This window comes from Gobio gobio (assembly GCF_949357685.1).
Source record: "Gobio gobio genome assembly, chromosome: 6".
Taxonomy (NCBI): domain Eukaryota; kingdom Metazoa; phylum Chordata; class Actinopteri; order Cypriniformes; family Gobionidae; genus Gobio; species Gobio gobio.
The window spans coordinates 53,187,726-53,205,395 of NC_137102.1; the positions used below are offsets into that span (position 1 = coordinate 53,187,726).

The following is a 17,670-nucleotide window of genomic DNA, read 5'->3' on the forward strand; positions in this document are numbered from 1 at the left end:
AGGAGCTGGAAGGCACATGAAGTTCTGCACACCCTTCAAACTCAGTGATTAGCTTCTGTTGGTAGCAGTGCTTGCCTTCTCTTTGATATAAACACAAGTCAAAAGGTCAAACCCTTGTTAACTGTTGTCCCACAGAAAGAGTCGGTGCGCAGAAGGGGGTAGAGTGACCTCTGCTGGTTGAGCTTCCACATAGCAAGACATATGTTACAAAACTAAAATGTGAATTAAATAATAGAAACTTATAAATAAATAGGCTTCCTGCTATCCTAAGCTACATATAAAATTAGTTCACTTGTCTTAATCTGAAGTTACAGGTCACCAATGTTCTTACAAATGTTTAATTCTCCCTAACAGCCAGAGTTATTATTTTATTAGTTTTAATTTTTATTTCAGTTAACTTAAGTGTTTTTTTGTTTTTTTTTCTCACACCCAGTGCTACTTTAGTGGCACTAAAAAACGTTATAGTTAGTCTACAATCACCTCGTTAACCATAGTTACTTCTATTTTGAAAGTGTTACCGGTTACTTTCGCTTCCAAAAAAGGAATAGACCACGTGACTTCCGTTTTTGGTTTATACTGAAGTCAGAGCCCGTCTACGGAGAGCCTGCCCACTCCCTATTAAGCCCTGTTGTACAGAATTTTGGTTGTAGTACCACCAGAGTTCCACTGGGGGCGATCGCCATGAGTGCAAAATGAATGGAAGTCAATGGGGCTTGACGGCTAAATTTGTCTCTTTCACCCGATTGCCGTTGAGAAATCTCAGAAATGATTGTAGATTTTGCAAGTTCAACATGGGTTTTAGGTCGAAAGTTGAATGAACGAGTACTTATGTCCTTTTGATTTCTTACAGGTTGAGTTGTTGTTGTCCATAACACGCTAGCATTCTGCTAATGAACGCTGATTGGTCAGTGAAGGACTGATTACGACCAGAGATCCCGCTTGATGGCATCGTGTCATCTGAAGCGGGACCAGAAACAAACAAAACAAAAACTCTTCTAGCACGTGTATTTACCTGTGTCAGCTGTGTTGTCGATGCCTCGAGAGAAAAGAAAGTGCAGAGCGCGAAAGCACCAGAGCGACTGAAGGATTGCCGTTAAGCAGTATCTCTGGTCGTACATGTGTATGACGTCATTGACACTTTAAAAGACTTTTTAAAGCAAATAAGTGACTCTAAAAAATCTAACACCCAGCAATGTGTAATTTATTTGCATTTCCTTTCGAATACAACATTCAAATTACTAGATAAAAAATTATATCCTGAGAAAAGTGGATTTTTATTGGTATAGCGCCATAGACCTCCATTCATTCTGCACTCGTCCTGTGAGCGCCCTCATATGGAATCAGAGAGGAACTGCAACCAGTTCAGAAGCCGGAAGTTCAGTGAGAGTGAAACTTCTCGCCATATTAGACATTCTCTGCTGAAGTTCAAAACGAAAAACGGACCGTTTTTAATTGGTTTTTCGTTTTTTGATTCTGACACCAAAAACGGTTATTTGGTTTTTCGTTTTGAAACAAAAAACTGAAAAACGGTATTTTCGTTTTATAACTCCAAACGAATTACGGATTATCCAGAGATCCCCTGACCATTTACACAGTAAATATTATTGGGTAATCACGTGGTGTCACTCCGATAGGAGTCGAGTCTAATGAGTCAGTCAACGTTAACGTCATGGCGGGACAACCAGTGCCAACGACCACTACTGCTGTAAGTACAAGATAGTGTCGAATTTTTTTGTTAAAGGTAGTTTTTTTGTCATTTATGGTAGCAGTACTATCATAGTAAGGAATGCAGCCTAATTTAAATTGATGAAGAATTTTATATCGCAAATTTTAGACACATTCGATTAAAGAAAATAGGCCAAACGTTATATGTAGGAAGAGGGTCAGGGGATCTCTGGATAATCCGTAATTCGTTTGGAGTTATAAAACGAAAATACCGTTTTTCTGTTTTTTGTTTCAAAACGAAAAACCAAATAACCGTTTTTGGTGTCAGAATCGAAAAACGAAAAACCAATTAAAAACGGTCCGTTTTTCGTTTTGAACTTCAGTCAATAGGGCTCGGGCGTATGACGTCATTACTTTGCGTGGCGGCCATGTTGATGGCCTCATTTGCTGCTACTCGGACTACTGCGCACTGTTTATAGACGTGCTCCCTCTCAGTCTTGTGTCTTAATTTGGCGTTATTATTGGAAACCATGGTAAACCGTTGCTGCATTGTGGGGTGTAACACTAGATCACATAATCGCCATGGGAAAAAGTTCGAAAATGGATTAACTGAGTCGTCGGCTCGCTTGGATCGCGCTTGTAAGACAAACTGTTACCTGGGGATATGGTGTTGGCTGATCGCGGCTTTGACATAAAGGACAGTGTGGGACTTATGTGTGCCGAGGTAAAGATCCCTGCTTTCACAAAAGGACGCTGTCAGCTGGATGCAAGAGATGTGGGGAGCACAAGAAAAAATGCCCACCTCCGAATTCACGTGGAAAGGGTGATTGTAACCGTCCGCAACAAGTACACTATTTTGTCAGATAAAGTACCGATTCACATGGTGTTGCCAAGCAAGGACGAAGACATGACATTCTTCTATAAGATTGTGTATGTATGTTGTGCTCTGACAAACATGAGCCCTAGCGTTGAAATAAAATAAATGTGCATTAAATACAGCCATAAGTGTCTGTTGCATCCATACCCACAATCTTCAAAATAAATATACTTAAATCAATATAATGTGCAAAAGCAAGAAGTGTCACACAATCGCAATAACCGTATAATGTGCAAAAGCAAGAAGTGTCACACAATCCGATATTTTTCAGTGTTTATTTGCAAGTAGTGCAACCTGAGAACACAGAACGATGCAGAATGCTTCAAGGTAAAAGGTTAACGTTACATAGGCTTCATGGTCTGCAGCTCCTGAACCCATCCATTTGTGAACTGCAAATTTCATATGAATCCAAACCGTTAATAGTTCCAATTTTGTCCATATACCGGTCCCTGGCTTCCCTATTTAACGTATCCCGGTAAATTCCACATCCTTTTCGGGATTTTAACATAGTTTTTCTTTCTCCCAACTCTGCTTCTCCTCGTTCGATTTGCTGTATGTTTACATTCGCGAGGCCATCAACATGGCCGCCACGTCCCAGAATGCAACGCAGCGCCCGAGCCCTATTCGTTTTTCGTTTATAAACCAAAAACGGAAGTCACGTGGTCTATTCCTTTTTTGGAAGCGAAAGTAACCGGTAACACTTTCAAAATAGAAGTAACTATGGTTAACGAGGTGATTGTAGACTAACTATAACGTTTTTTAGTGCCACTAAAATAGCACTGGGTGTGAGAAAAAAAAAAAAAAACACTTAAGTTAACTGAAATAAAAATTAAAACTAATAAAATAATAACTCTGGCTGTTAGGGAGAATTAAACATTTGTAAGAACATTGGTGACCTGTAACTTCAGATTAAGACAAGTGAACTAATTTTATATGTAGCTTAGGATAGCAGTAAGCCTATTTTTTTATAAGTTTCTATTATTTAATTCACATTTTAGTTTTGTAACATATGTCTTCCTATGTGGAAGCTCAACCAGCAGAGGTCACTCTACCCCCTTCTGCGCACCGACTCTTTCTGTGGGACAACAGGCAACAAGGGTTTGACCTTTTGACTTGTGTTTATATCAAAGAGAAGGCAAGCACTGCTACCAACAGAAGCTAATCACTGAGTTTGAAGGGTGTGCAGAACTTCACGTGCCTTCCAGCTCCTCTTTCTATGGCACTATAGCTGTTAAAAACTCTCAGCTTCCACCATCTACTGTTACCCCTTCTGTGTCAAAACAAAACTCTTCCAAAACAAATCTATAAAGTTGTATACCTTTTATTTTCATTCGCATTTTTCTCCAGTGTAATATACTTATTATGTTAGTAAAGTAGATGAAATATTTTTTATGCAGCTTGTAGTTCTCATTAGTTATGTAGACCTACTTGTGTGTGAAACCTAGCCTTACTCAGTCAAAAAATATCTCTAGCCCTGGGACTTTCAGATCTTTTAGTGCTTTTTTGGGTTTAATTCTGTTTGATGAACCACCAGGGAAAGGCAGTGCTCTGTACTCTTGGTACTTGTGTAAAGTAAAATAAAAGTGAAGTTAAATTATTTAGTTTTGGTACTCTGGTACTACCCTAGTACTCGTGTCAGGGCCTCCCAGAGTTTCCCCAATACCTGGAGGATGTGAGCCTGTGCACTGTGTGCTGGGTTTAAGGACTGATGATAGTAGCAAGACTGGCCCCAGTCACCTACCATCACTCTCTCTTCAAATAAATGCTGGACTGGCAGGACACCACTCCTTCCTCCGGCACCATAAAAGGGCCTTTGTTGTCACTTTCAGATATTTACATCATGGTTTATGGTAAGCCACATCTTTGAATTGTGGCACTACTTTTGTGGAATTGGATGATGTCAACTTATGTCTTTAAATACAAATGTACATCATAATGTACAAAGGTACAGTGAAGCAGGGCTCTGCATTGCAACTCTTTCACTTGCATATATGCCCTTAAATGATTTACAAGCATATTGGGTCAGTGAAGACTAAAACCTACTGTAAATGTTATAGTCAAGTCAAGTCATCTTCACTTGTATACCGCTTTTAACAATGTAGATTGTTTCAAAGCAGCTTTTCAGAGATTTTTTGTGTCTGGACCACCACTGTACAACCATGTTCATATTGCATAGGCCTACAAATGAAAAACACATCTTTAGAGGAGGCTTCATTTAATGGGTGATTTTCACATGGTTTTTACTCGTTTTATTAACATAACAGAGTAAATATCATTTGAAGTAATACAATCGTCTTTAAAAATGTTGGATGAAGACGTTATATTTAGAAAAACAAAATCTACAAGAGCTAACCTCTCTGTTGATTGTGTGTCTTATATATACTGTAGCAACAACAAAACAGGCAGTCCATGTTTGGGTGGTGTGACAGGATAGCACAGCAGCCATTCTCCGAAAGCCCTCTGTTTTTTATCCAAAACTACTTATTCCTACAATCACATGAAATATGGACAGATATTTACTATGACACTGTACTACCAACATATTAATGTAAGTGGGAAGAAAGACAACTGTATAGGTCAATATAGGCTGGATCATGAAAAAGGAGATATAACATATTGTCCCACAAATTGAAGTAAGAAAATCATGATCTAACCGTGACAAAAATCAAATTGTAGTCAGTCACTTTGTTTTTGCCATACTTAACCATTTTATACAAGCAAAAGCTCAGTCCAAGCAGGATTATGTGTCTATTATATCACAGTTAAGGAGGTTGTCAGCCCAACATGAACAGTAACCCTTAAGTATGATATAATAAGTGTATACTGAAGCCTGAAGTGAGCTATTGCTTAGATATAAAGATGCCTGAATACCAGGACTCTAGCTGATCATGTTTCTATCAATAAGAGAACAATCGGTCTTTGTTTTTTAGTGAGCATCTTTATACCATTTGTTCGTTCAACCATCCGACTGCTGTTTCCTGTTTCTATGGTAATGTTTACTGTACTGTCTGCAGTCCCCCCCCCCACACACACACACACACCAGTGCCATAGAAAGAGGAGCTGCCTGGAAGGCACGTGAAGTTCTGCACACCCTTCAAACTCAGTGATTAGCTTCTGTTGGTAGCAGTGCTTGCCTTCTCTTTGATATAAACACAAGTCAAAAGGTCAAACCCTTGTTGCCTGTTGTCGCCACAGAAAGAGTCGGTGCGCAGAAGGGGGTAGAGTGACCTCTGCTGGTTGAGCTTCCACATAGCAAGAAATATGTTACAAAACTAAAATGTGAATTAAATAATAGAAACTTATAAATAAATAGGCTACCTGCTATTCTAAGCTACATATGAAATTAGTTAACTTGTCTTAATCTGAAGTTACAGGTCACCAATGGTCTTACAAATGTTTAATTCTCCCTAACAGCCAGAGTTAATATTTTATTAGTTTTTATTTTTATTTCAGTTAACTTAAGTGTTTTTTTGTTTTGTTTTTTCACACCCAATGCTACTTTAGTTGCACTAAAAAAACGTTAGTTAGTCTACAATCACCTCGTTAACTATAGTTACTTTTATTTTGAAAGTGTTACCGGTTACTTTCGCTTCCAAAAAAGGAATAGACCACGTGACCTCCCGTTTTTCGTTTATAAACGAAAAACGAATTGACTTAAGTTCAAAACGAAAAACGGGCCGTTTTTAATTGGTTTTTCGTTTTTTGATTCTGACACCAAAAACGGTTATTTGGTTTTTCGTTTTGAAACAAAAAACAAAAAAACTGTATTTTCGTTTTATAACTCCAAACGAATTACGGATTATCCAGAGATCCCCTGACCCTTGTGGCATATTTCTGTTTTTGATTGTTAATTACATGTATTGTTTTTTTATTATAGAACACTGTAGAGAGTATGGCTCAGGCTCTAGTAACAGCCATCTCTAGGGAGTTGTCGGCAGGTCACAACACCCCTGTTTCTAGATCCTGTCAGGCCTCCACGTGCCTCTATCAGCACTATTACTCCCTCTAGCAACAGCACAGTCCAGCCTTTTAACACCACCACTGATACATCTGCCAGAGTGAACCAGGCTTTAAAGAGGTAGAATTATAACACATTATTTAAAGTTAATGTTTTGTACAATTTTGACAATATAACCTTAGAATTATAGTGTAGTACCACTCAATCTCTGTACTCAATGCCACTTTCCAAAATGTTTCCAAATATGTTTAATGCTAAAACTGATGCAAAGAGAGGCAAAGGTCGGATTACCAGGACAGTGCCTATCAAGTGTACAGACCTTACAGTTTGTGTTCTACCTTCACCGACAACTCTAACACCAAAGCCTACTGTGGAGCTGGAACTGGCTCAGGCAGGGTTAGGGAGAAAGGTGGTGACAATAGCAGAGGACTGCACACACACGGATGTAAGTGCTTATACAGTTGCAAGAAAAAGTATGTGAACCACTTGAAGAATCGTTGAAAATATGAATAATTTTTACAAAATGAGAGATCATACAAAATGCATGTTATTTTTTATTTAGTACTGTCCCGAATAAGAAATTGCACATAAAAAAATGTTTACATATAGTCCACAAGACAAAAAAAATAGCTGAATTTATTAAAATGACCCCATTCAAAAGTTTCTGAACCATTGATTCTCAGTAGTGTGTCGTTCCCTGGATGATCCACGGCTGTTTTTTGTTTTGTAATGTTGTTCTTGAGTCTCTTGTTTGTCCTGAGCAGTTAAACTGCCCAATGTTCTTCTTTTATGTAAAGTATCTTATTCAGGACAGCACTGCATAAATAAAAAATAACATGCATTTTGTATTATCTCTCTTATTTTATAAAAAATATTCACATTTTCACATATTCTGCAAGTGGTTCACATACTTTTTCTTTTAACTGTATGTCTGATGATTTTGTGTATTTGTATGTTTTTTGTATTCAAAAAGCCATATGCTATGTTGCAATTTTTTTCTATTACCTGTTCTAAATTTGAAATATTATGTTTGACTTTTCATGTATTATCCATTTATAGATAGTAAGAATTATGGAGGAAGAGTTCCCCAAACTGTGCCCACTACAAGGACGGTGGATGTTGTATAAAGCAACCGGTAAATATGGGGATTTTGAGCTGGTTTGAAGAGTTCAGTTCACTACAGATGATCTGCCATTTGGGATCCATTCATTACCTATGTACAAATTCTGTTGCAGGAGGAAGTGGCCAGAGAAAAATGACTCTTATCTCCATGGACACAGAGGGTTACTCTGGTCGGCAAATCCGCTCTGTCTCGAACAGTGGCAAAAATGTCCTTTTTTTGGTGCCCCTTCAGGAGGAGATGGACACCCAGCCTCTTCCCTACAATTCTGCTGAATTTGCAAAGATGCCAAAGGTGCCCTGTGTCACCTGTAATACTACAATGCCACTGCAAATGTTGGCTCTACATGCTGAGGAGTGCAAACACAAGTCAAATGTGAGCAGCAAAATACAGTTGTTATCTAAATGTTAAACACACAATTTGTTTTTTATTTAAATTATTGTCTTTGATCCACAATGACTGTATGTGTACGTGTCATAAAAGCATGTTTACACCAAGGGCAATAACTGTAACTAATGTAACAGAGGTTAATATAATTTTAAAATCACAGGAGAAGATTGATCTAATCACTGTGGAGGATACAGATTTTAATGACAACTTGGAGAAGCAGGTCACACATATTGCTGCAGCTGCCATAGATGTTTCTGAAGACAGCCTTGCGGTAATGGTTATTTCTCATATTTTACTGTATCTAAAACATGGCTTACTTTCCTGCTAACTTTTACTTTTTGCATAAATATTCTTGTCATTACAGATGTGCCCTATATGCCAAAAGGAGTTGCCTTTATCTGTACTACCTTATCATGGTAGTTTATGTGCTGAGAGGTATAAGTTGTGTTTTTAAAATCACAGTAAGACAATTTTTATATATATATAATATATATTTTAGTGCTATGCACTAAAATGTTATTGTGTGAAGGATTTATGCTGTCAAGCCCCTGGTTTCACAAACAAGGCTTAAGCTAAGCTGCATGTTTGAGCTATTTTAACTGAAAGCGGCTTGCACTGATATATCTTAACATTTATAAAAGCTACTTAAATTCTCTAATTTAACCAAGGCCTTATACTGGTTTAATCTAAGCCCTGTCTGTGAAACCAGGCCAAGATGTATTATGTCAGGTTATACCTGACATTACAAACAATAAAAGAAGGCATGAATTAAGTTGTTACGAATGACCCATAGTACTAAATGCTTGAGAGATGGGCTAGGATTGTGCATAGCACAACAAGGGCCAATGTTCAACAATATTAAATTGTTTAACTGCATCTGTGTTGTATGGTAAATGTTTTATATTTTCTATGGATCTAAGATCATTCAGTAATGACAGAGGTCGTGAAGATGACATGGAGCAGCCAGGGCCATCATCTGCAGCTTATTCATCTCATCTGTCAGGACCAGCAACAGAAGGTGAATTAAACTAATGGGAACGTCAACAATCATGGTTATATATTTTTGAATTAATTAATAATTAACTTTTTATTGAGCAGTATTTTATTGATGTACATGTGTGAAAATATTTGTATGCATTTAAGACATTGGTGGAAAATAAGTGGAAAAATGTTTAAAATACATAAAATGTTCTGAGATTATATTGAAGTCATCTCAATGCTACTGATTGATTCATACAAATCGAATCAAATGAAACTTGATCTTACATAAAACTTTACATTTCTCTACTGAAAACTAAACATTTGATGACTCATGTTCTTTGTAGGGGCACATGCTCAAACATAAATGCATGGCTACATATGATATGCAATATCTTATGGGTTCCAGCTTGATGGTTGCCAAGTCATTGTCTATTTAATTTGATAAAAATAGTTTTTACTTTAGAATGGAAAACAGTTGAAAACCCCCAGGAGGCTGTACAGCTCTTCTTTGAGCAATTGCGTGAAGGAGGTAAAAGGCAGCCAAGACTTTTCCTGACACTGGATGCCAAGGATACTGATGAGGAACGGGACAGGTCCCTCATTTCATTTTACAAACAACAACGTGAAAAGAACCAGTGGGCTGCTCCATTTAACTGTCACATTCAAGGTATCAAGTGAAAAACAGATGATGTTTTTAAACAGATGTGATTCTAATAAACTTTATATATCGAAAACACATAGGATAACAATATAATGTATGATTTTTTTTTGTGCCAATTAGTATTCTTAATTTAAAAAACTTGTTAAAAGACGTTTGAAATGTTTAGAGGACAGTGTGACATCAACCTTTCCCAAATCAAAATGAAAAGAGTTCCGATCCAGATTGTGGATAAAAAGTATTTAACATTAATTTTTACTATAACATTGATGCATGATGCAGATCCTCTGCTGGTACCGTAGGGAATAAGTCAATATATAAACCAATATTACGTAAGTGAATCTATGATTTTTAAAATGTAATCATTGTTTGTTTGTGTGTGTGTGTTTGTTAAATTATTTTGATACTTTGCATTTTGTAGGGGATGCTGCGATTGGCATTGGCGTGACTAGACATATCCTGTCAACAGGCATTGCTAAATTAAAGCATGGATTTAAACTGAACTATGGTATGAAATATTGCTAATGCAGTCATCAAATTATTTAGCAAATTTACAGGACTGTGCATCCAGTAAAGTGAAGAAGTTTAACAGCCATTTTAGTGTCCATACAGAGACTTTGTTGTTGTTGTTGATGGCCTCTAAGGGCCTGAACAATGTCTAGTAAAAAGAACATTTTAATTTAAAAACAAAATTTACCCCTAATATGAAACAAGAAATATCTAGCATTGCTATATGCAACATTATCGGACAATCTATCAATTTTCTGCCCAGCTGTAAAACCAGTAACACTTTACAATAAGGTTCATTAGTTAACTACATTAGTTAACATGAACTAATTATAAATTGCACTTCTACAGCATTTATTAATCTTTGTTAATGTTAATTTCAACATTTAGTAATACATTATTAAAAGAAAAATCAAAAGTTGTGTTTGTTAACATAAGTTAATGCACTGTGAACTAACATGAACAGTTAACTGTATTTTTTATTAACCAACATTAACAAAGATTAATAAAAACTGTAACAAATGAAACCTTTTTGTAAAATTGTACTGTAAAACCTAACTCAAAATTCAAGTTTTGAAAAAATATTTATAAGCCTATTGTTATGGACTTTAATTTTCGAGTTGTAATGTATTCTTCTTATTAGGAAATGCAGCAGACACAACTCTGTTTGAGGGGGAAATGGACCACCTTTTGCCTACTGCATCAGCCGTACTTGTTGAGAGTGAACTTTTTGTCATGGCTGGAAGAATGATTGGCCACTTGTTAATCAATCAAGGACCTGCTATGTCAGGCCTAAGCCTGGCAATAGTACATTCTTTGACAGGGGGCACAAAGGACACAGCCACCACAAATCTCTGTTTAGAAGACTGTCCAGACATTGAGCAGAGGGAGACGATTCGTCTAGTGAGTACAGACAATTAACCAGGTCTTTCAACAGTTTTGTGACTTCTGATTAAATACAGAAACAATAAAAAAAATAGCTGCTAATTATGTGCACTTAACAATACTTGTCTTATAGCTGCTGAAAGATGAATGGACTGAGGAAGAGACCTCACAAGTTTCCAACCTGTGTTTGGACTTTTACTTTGCAGTACCAAACAAGAGGACCAACAAGATGCTGCTCTTCCAACAGCTTCTCACTCATGCTGTAATATTGTGTCCTCTTTTGTTTCCTTTTTTTGTCCTCAACAATACTACAAATTCATTAAATTTCATCAAAGAATCTTCTAGTTTATTATACAGATTCATAATATGTGCGTTTTCAAACTGTTTGCGTTTATTATTTTTATAGTACTGAAAATCTTTACCCATTACCTGATTGTGGCAAATAATTTTAATGTACAGGTCCTTGGCCGAGTTGGTGCTCAACTAAAACAATTAAAAAAGGGATTGAAGGACACTGGTGTTTGGCCACTTATCACCTTTATTGTATGTTTAATTATATAAATATAAATAAAAGAACTAGCCTACAAATACTTTTTATCTTTGTTTTTTTTGTACCAAGGGTGTAAAGGAATAAGGATTCTTAGTGTATATGTTTTTTCATTTTGTAATGAATGAATTGTTAGTGCATCATTGTGTCATGACTTTACTTCAGGGGGCACGGCATTACTATCTCATGGTTAACTTACCATACATTAACATCAACTAATGGCTTGTTACTGTATGACTATGTCATGACTTTACTTGAGAGGGCACATCATGATTAATTCATTATTAACTTACCATACACTAACATCAACTCATGTCTTGATAATGCATCATTGTGTCATGACTTTACTTGAGGGGGCACATCATGATTAAATTCACTGTTAACTACTTATCAAATTCAGCTCATGATTTATCACAAACTTACTATCAAATACACATGTAACTAGTATAACTAGTATCCAGCCCAGTTAAGAGAATGGAGGTACAGTATCATCACGGCCTGTGTCTGGGTGGAGAGAGAACTGTACGGATCCCAGCAGACGATCCCTCACTTCCTGACTTTACTGCATGATTCCTGTTTGGTTATTTTTTGGTAACTGATTTCTCAGGAACTGTTATAAGTCACAGTAGGTTTAGTTTGATGGGAAAGAGAATATCACAAAACAGACTGAGACCTTTTGAGATAAAATATAGCAGATTTACTATTTTCTATGTTTGATAAGGGTGATCAGTGAAAGTAATGAAAAACTATTCCTGTGGCTTTCAGTAATATTTATGATGAAGCTTCTGATAAAAATTGTTTAAATTATGACGACTAATACATTTTAAAATGTATTTCAAAGTCAAAATATTTGTTATTCATTCTTAGAAAGCCTGTTTGATTTAGTTTAACCATACATGTTAATTAATGCATTAATTATCAAACATGTACTAACATGTATTAATGCTGCTGTTATTCATGCATGAATCATTATGACTCCTGTCTTAGTTCATGATAGCTCCTCATTTGTTCATGATTAGTTCATATCTTCACTAATCATGAGTTCATGTTGAATTAACTATTAATTAATATATTAATACATGATTATTCATGTACTGTTATTGTAAAGTGTTACCCAATTATGTCTCTGTGTTAACTATGAAGAAAAAGAAAGAAAAAGATAAAACTACTTATATTGAAGACAGTGTGTATCATTCCTCAATTGACACAAACAGAAAGAGAATAGACACTGAGGGAATAATCTACACAACTCTGGCAAGAAAACTCCTGCTGAGCGCTTGTCTAGCCTCTTCATAACTCACAACAAACACTTCAGTTCAGTTTTTGTCATGATCCCCAGCAGGACAATCAATCACAGAAAACATTCCAACAATAAACTAGACAAAACTAAATGAGTAACAGTACATAAATGTTAAACTGCATTCATGATACAAACCACAGGTTTAGATGATAAATCTGAAGTGACATTTGTAGAGTCCAACTAGAACAGAAGCTCAGTTTATCTGGTTAGCATGGCCCTGTTAGCCTCTGCTGGTAGAAGTTATAACTGCACCATCTGACTGTAAAAAGCATCTTTTTCCATTCAAAAACATAAGTGTAGAAATATCAGAAAATGTCAGATCTCAAATGATGTACTTCAGGGATCCTGCAGCTCCTGAGCAACTGTCCTTGAGCTGAACGGGAATGCTCTGTCTGTGAGTTCAGTCAGAATAGCTTTCTCCTGGAATTATAGCGCTCGTAAGAGAACATGAATAGTTTGGTCACTTTCAGCTGAAATTCTGATTTATTCTAAAGTATGATCAAATTTATTCTGTACTTAACCAGGTTAGTCCCAATGAGATTTTAAAATCTCGTGTTCAACAGAAAACTGGTTGAGAAAGTTAGCAAATTCAAAACACCAATAAACAGTATGATTACAGTACATGAAACTATATTAAAGTGACATGAGGGAATCAGAGAAGCACTCGTTCATAACATCTGCAGTAACTGACTGAAGTTCATTCACAACAGTAAGAGCATCTGTACACTTCCACAAGAGTCATGAAGAGATAAATGACGATTTTAACTTTTATATTTATTCATTTAGCAGACGCTTTTATCCAAAGCGACTTACAACTGAGGAATACAGGAAGCGATCTGTAATGAAGAGCCGAAAAATCACAAAAAGTAATAAAATACTTAAAGTACTTTAATACTAAGTTTTGGACATTGCTTAGAGTAGCGCTAGAATAAGGAATTGAGGGAACTTTTTTTTTTTTTAAAGCTTTGTTTGTAAGTCCAGTCAATCATCAAACTCTTTTTATCCAGTTGAGTCTGAGCTTTAACAGTCATGAGCAGATGAAGGTGTTTGGTGTCCTACTGTACAGTAGGTGATGGTGGTCCAGGTATCGTCTATCATCTTCTGCACCAGAGTCTGAAAATAAATAAATCAAACCATCACAGAATGTGAAACACAGTTGTTATTCAGTATTGGGTCACATGACATTTATTATCTGTGACGTCTGCAGGAATGAACAGTCATTTGAATCTCACCTCAACATCATCGTAGTCTGTATCTTCACTCTGTTTGACACCTGAGAGGTCAGAATGGAAGTTCACTGCACAGATTACAGGCGGTGTGGAAACATGTTTCTTTGCTTTTGATCGCTGTCAGATGTTTGATTTCTCTCATGTATCAGACTGACAGCCTACAAGTTTAATATTGACCAGTCTTCTGGATTCACTAGACAGCTCTTTCTAATAATAAAAGGGCACATTTGGACTTTTTAATGCACAGGTTCACCTTTAGTGCCATTTTTCGACGTGCAGGGTACTCTATTGCTTTCAGTAAGAAACCTTTGGTGTCAATACACAGACATGATGGGCATGGTTTTGAAATAAATACCTGTGACTTTACTTTTATTTGGCTGTTAAGTGTTTTGTATTGTTGAAAAGAGGTTAGCTTTAGGGTAGGGATAGGTATAAATATCCCACTTTATATTAGGTGGCCTTAACTACTATGTACTTACATCAAAAAAATAAGTACAATGTACTTATTGTGTTCATATTGTATTGCAAAACACTTTTGCTGATATTGAGGTGGGATACGGGTAAAGTTAGGGACAGGTGTGGTGTTATGGGTAAGTTTAAGGGTAAGGTTAGGGGTAAGGGAAGGGTCAACATCAATTATAAATGTAACTACAGAAATTAATGACAGATGTAATTTCATGCAGGAAATTTTTTAAATGTTAGTAGTTGTACAATGTAAAAACATGTATGTACACAATAAGTGCATTGTATCAAAATATGAATTAAATGGTTAGTGCATAGTAGTTAAGGCCACCTAATATAAAGAGGGTCCAATCACTTCTACTTTTAGAAATACATGCAGAGAATTAAATGCATCTTGATCTGATGCATAAGGCAAACAACTGAAAGCGATGGAGTTTCCTGCACGTCGATCTCAAATGCAGGGATGCCCTGTGTGTTAAAAAGTGATGCCAAATCCTATTGATGAATCAAATTTTTGGCTGTGCAATAATCACACGTCTTCTTGTTCTTAAACCTTTGTTTTCAGTACCAAAGAAACTATTTCAGGTATGAATGTGAGATCAGTTTTTCAGTATTTGTGAGATGGACATACCTTTATTATTCTTGCAGCAACAGTAAAGCAGCAAACCAGAAAACACTATCACTCCCACTGCAACCATTATCCCAGTAATGATCACAATTTTAAGAAGTGATGAATCATTTGAGGGTGGATTGCTTTGATTTTCTGGAAAGCAAGAGATGAAGAACAGCATAAATCAGCCAACTCATAGTAAACTTTACAGTAATAATATTTAAAATGTAACACTGAATACTAAACCAAAAGAATAAAGACAAGTAGATTATGCTGTATGTACACAAATGTCTTGAATAGAAGCAGATATTTACCTCCACAGAGATGATCCATATTTATTCTGTCTTTTTTCCAGCTAACTGGGTTGCTATAGTTACAGATGATGGATTCCTCACTACAGTACAGGATGAGAGTGTAGATCTCATGTGATGTCACTTCCTCTGGAGAGCATCTGCCATTTATAAGAGTGGAGCTGAGTGTGAGGTCATGACCTCTACATGTAAAACTGCTAACACAGGAATCACTGGACCAGTTTGTGTGTCCAGTCAGGACAGGAGCCGCCACAGCGTCTGAAACACACATTTACTCCAAGATCAGAATCACACTCACAGTTTAACAACCCAGTGATTCTAAAAAGGTCTAAACATTCATTCAAATTTATTTTTTACATTTATCTGAATTATTTATGTAAAATGTCAGAGTAAAAAAAATCATCAGGACTTTTGTTTTTGCTTTAATTGAAGTTCATGCTTAAATACCTGATGAATTAAAAAAGTGCCACAAGCTAAAATGTGCACACTATAAAAGTGAGAAATTAAACACAATTACTCTTATGCAGGAACACATTAAATCACAAATAACTGACACTCACCTATAACAGATACTCTGTAGGTAACAATATTGTTATTTGATGGTCCAGTTGTTTTTGCTGTGTAGAGTCCACTGTCTGTCTTCTGCATGTTCTTCAGTGTGAGAGAGAAGGTTTTATTATTGAAATCCACTCTGTTCTTGTAGGAAGGGTGAGGGGTTGCTTCTTTAGTTCCATGTATAAATGTAACTATATTCTCTGATTTATCATTTGTCCAGGATAAAAGGAAAAACTGTGGTAGTTTCTGTGTCTGTATATCCAGTTGAACAGAATCTCCCGTCTGCACAAACACAGAGATCTCAGCACTGAACCCTGAGGAGAGACAGAGAGTTTTGTTATGCTCTGTGTTCAGATCTGATCAAAACTACAGATTCATTCTGGAGTTGCAGATATTTTAGTCAAAGACCAGACCGTACATTATTCATTGTTTTCAGGCGGCAAAGTTAAGTTTGATGAATATTGACAACAGCACTGTAGACTACATACATGCAACATTTGGCACAGATAACAAAAACCAAACAAACAAATTATGACTTCAAAAAATGATCTGACAGAAATGCATGTGGAATATCTAGATCATGAGAGAGGGAATCAATCCATGGATATAAAATACTTGTTTATATGATTGCATGGTTCATGAAATATAACCAACATATCCCGATAAAAAAAAACTCTAATGGTGTCTGTAAACAGATTTACATTTGTTTTTCAGTCCAGAAATGATTCCACATCCACTCTAGTGTAAGTAATGTTAGAAACGAACAACTCTTGCTCTTCAGTGCTTTAGTTCCTCATCAGGAGCAGAGATCGTTCATGAGAACTACAGCAGACTGAACATGATGCTTTATACAAGATAAAGCACTAGAAAACAGGACATTTCAGTTATTTATACACATTTAATAATTGAGTGTATTACCTGTGTTACAGATGAGGAGAAGGATGAAGAATGCAAGCAGATGATCTACTGCCATTGTAACAAACATTAAGATGGCTGAAGTTGTCTTAAAACAGGAAGTTGAATGTGTGTGAAATGCCACTTATGTAGCCTCTTTATAGGCTCTCACCACAAACAGCTCAGATCAGCATTTGCTTAATAACAGTCAGATGAGGAAAAGCAGTTTCACACGATCCCTATAGCCCATTCCCCTATATTGTTGAGATTAGAAATTATGAAAATTGAACCAGCCAAAGTAAACAGAGAATAGTATTGGTTATACTACTAATAGCACAAGTTCTTGATGTATGTATGATTTACCCAGAGAGAATGGAAGTGAAATGTGACAACATGCCCCAGGTGGGGTACATTGTAACATGACCATATGACAGCTTAAAACGTCATCTGATCTAATCACAGAAATATAAAACATAAAGTTATTAACCTTTTCATATAAAAAATAATTACATTTTTTAATAATTAAAAATATATACATTTTTATTTTGACAACAAACACAGCAAAACACCCTATGGAATTCTAAAGCTGCCAATATTAAAAATGAATAAATACATATACAAATAAATATACATAGAAAAGCAAAAAATATATTTTTTCCATATTTATTTATTTATTCCTTTATTTATTCCCACATTTATTCATTTCTACATTTATTTATT

At 36.0% G+C, this 17,670-nt stretch overlaps 2 protein-coding genes across 2 annotated transcripts; one reads left to right on the forward strand and one right to left on the reverse strand.

Annotated features, from left to right (window-relative positions):
* The first annotated feature begins 6,781 nt into the window (after positions 1 to 6,781).
* On the forward strand, positions 6,782 to 10,743 carry LOC307128660 (uncharacterized protein). Its single transcript, XM_079820595.1, has 7 exons — positions 6,782 to 6,946; positions 7,561 to 7,636; positions 7,737 to 7,996; positions 8,172 to 8,282; positions 8,376 to 8,446; positions 8,932 to 9,029; positions 9,456 to 10,743. The coding sequence occupies exons 2-7, from the start codon at positions 7,573 to 7,575 to the stop codon at positions 9,668 to 9,670; spliced, it is 819 nt and encodes a 272-aa protein (XP_079676721.1). The 5' UTR covers positions 6,782 to 6,946; positions 7,561 to 7,572; the 3' UTR covers positions 9,671 to 10,743.
* A 1,524-nt stretch (positions 10,744 to 12,267) lies between these two features.
* Positions 12,268 to 17,079, reverse strand: LOC307128657 (CD48 antigen-like). The gene is made up of 6 exons (XM_079820591.1): positions 16,975 to 17,079; positions 16,062 to 16,370; positions 15,505 to 15,759; positions 15,212 to 15,343; positions 14,122 to 14,162; positions 12,268 to 14,002 (listed from the first exon to the last, which is right to left on the reverse strand). Exons 1-6 carry the CDS (start codon positions 17,039 to 17,041, stop codon positions 13,910 to 13,912), a joined length of 897 nt encoding a protein of 298 aa, XP_079676717.1. The 5' UTR covers positions 17,042 to 17,079; the 3' UTR covers positions 12,268 to 13,909.
* Between the last annotated feature and the right edge of the window lie 591 nt (positions 17,080 to 17,670).

Coding starts and splice junctions, on each gene's coding strand:
- LOC307128660 (XM_079820595.1), top strand. CDS start 7,573: ATGGAGGAAGAGTTCCCCAAACTGTGCCCACTACAAGGACGGTGGATG. Junction 7,637..7,736: donor GATGTTGTATAAAGCAACCG/GTAAATATGGGG, acceptor ATTCTGTTGCAG/GAGGAAGTGGCCAGAGAAAA. Junction 8,283..8,375: donor TTTCTGAAGACAGCCTTGCG/GTAATGGTTATT, acceptor TTGTCATTACAG/ATGTGCCCTATATGCCAAAA.
- LOC307128657 (XM_079820591.1), bottom strand. CDS start 17,041: ATGTTTGTTACAATGGCAGTAGATCATCTGCTTGCATTCTTCATCCTT. Junction 16,371..16,974: donor TCTCCTCATCTGTAACACAG/GTAATACACTCA, acceptor GTCTCTCCTCAG/GGTTCAGTGCTGAGATCTCT. Junction 14,003..14,121: donor CAGACTACGATGATGTTGAG/GTGAGATTCAAA, acceptor ATTTATTTTCAG/ACTCTGGTGCAGAAGATGAT.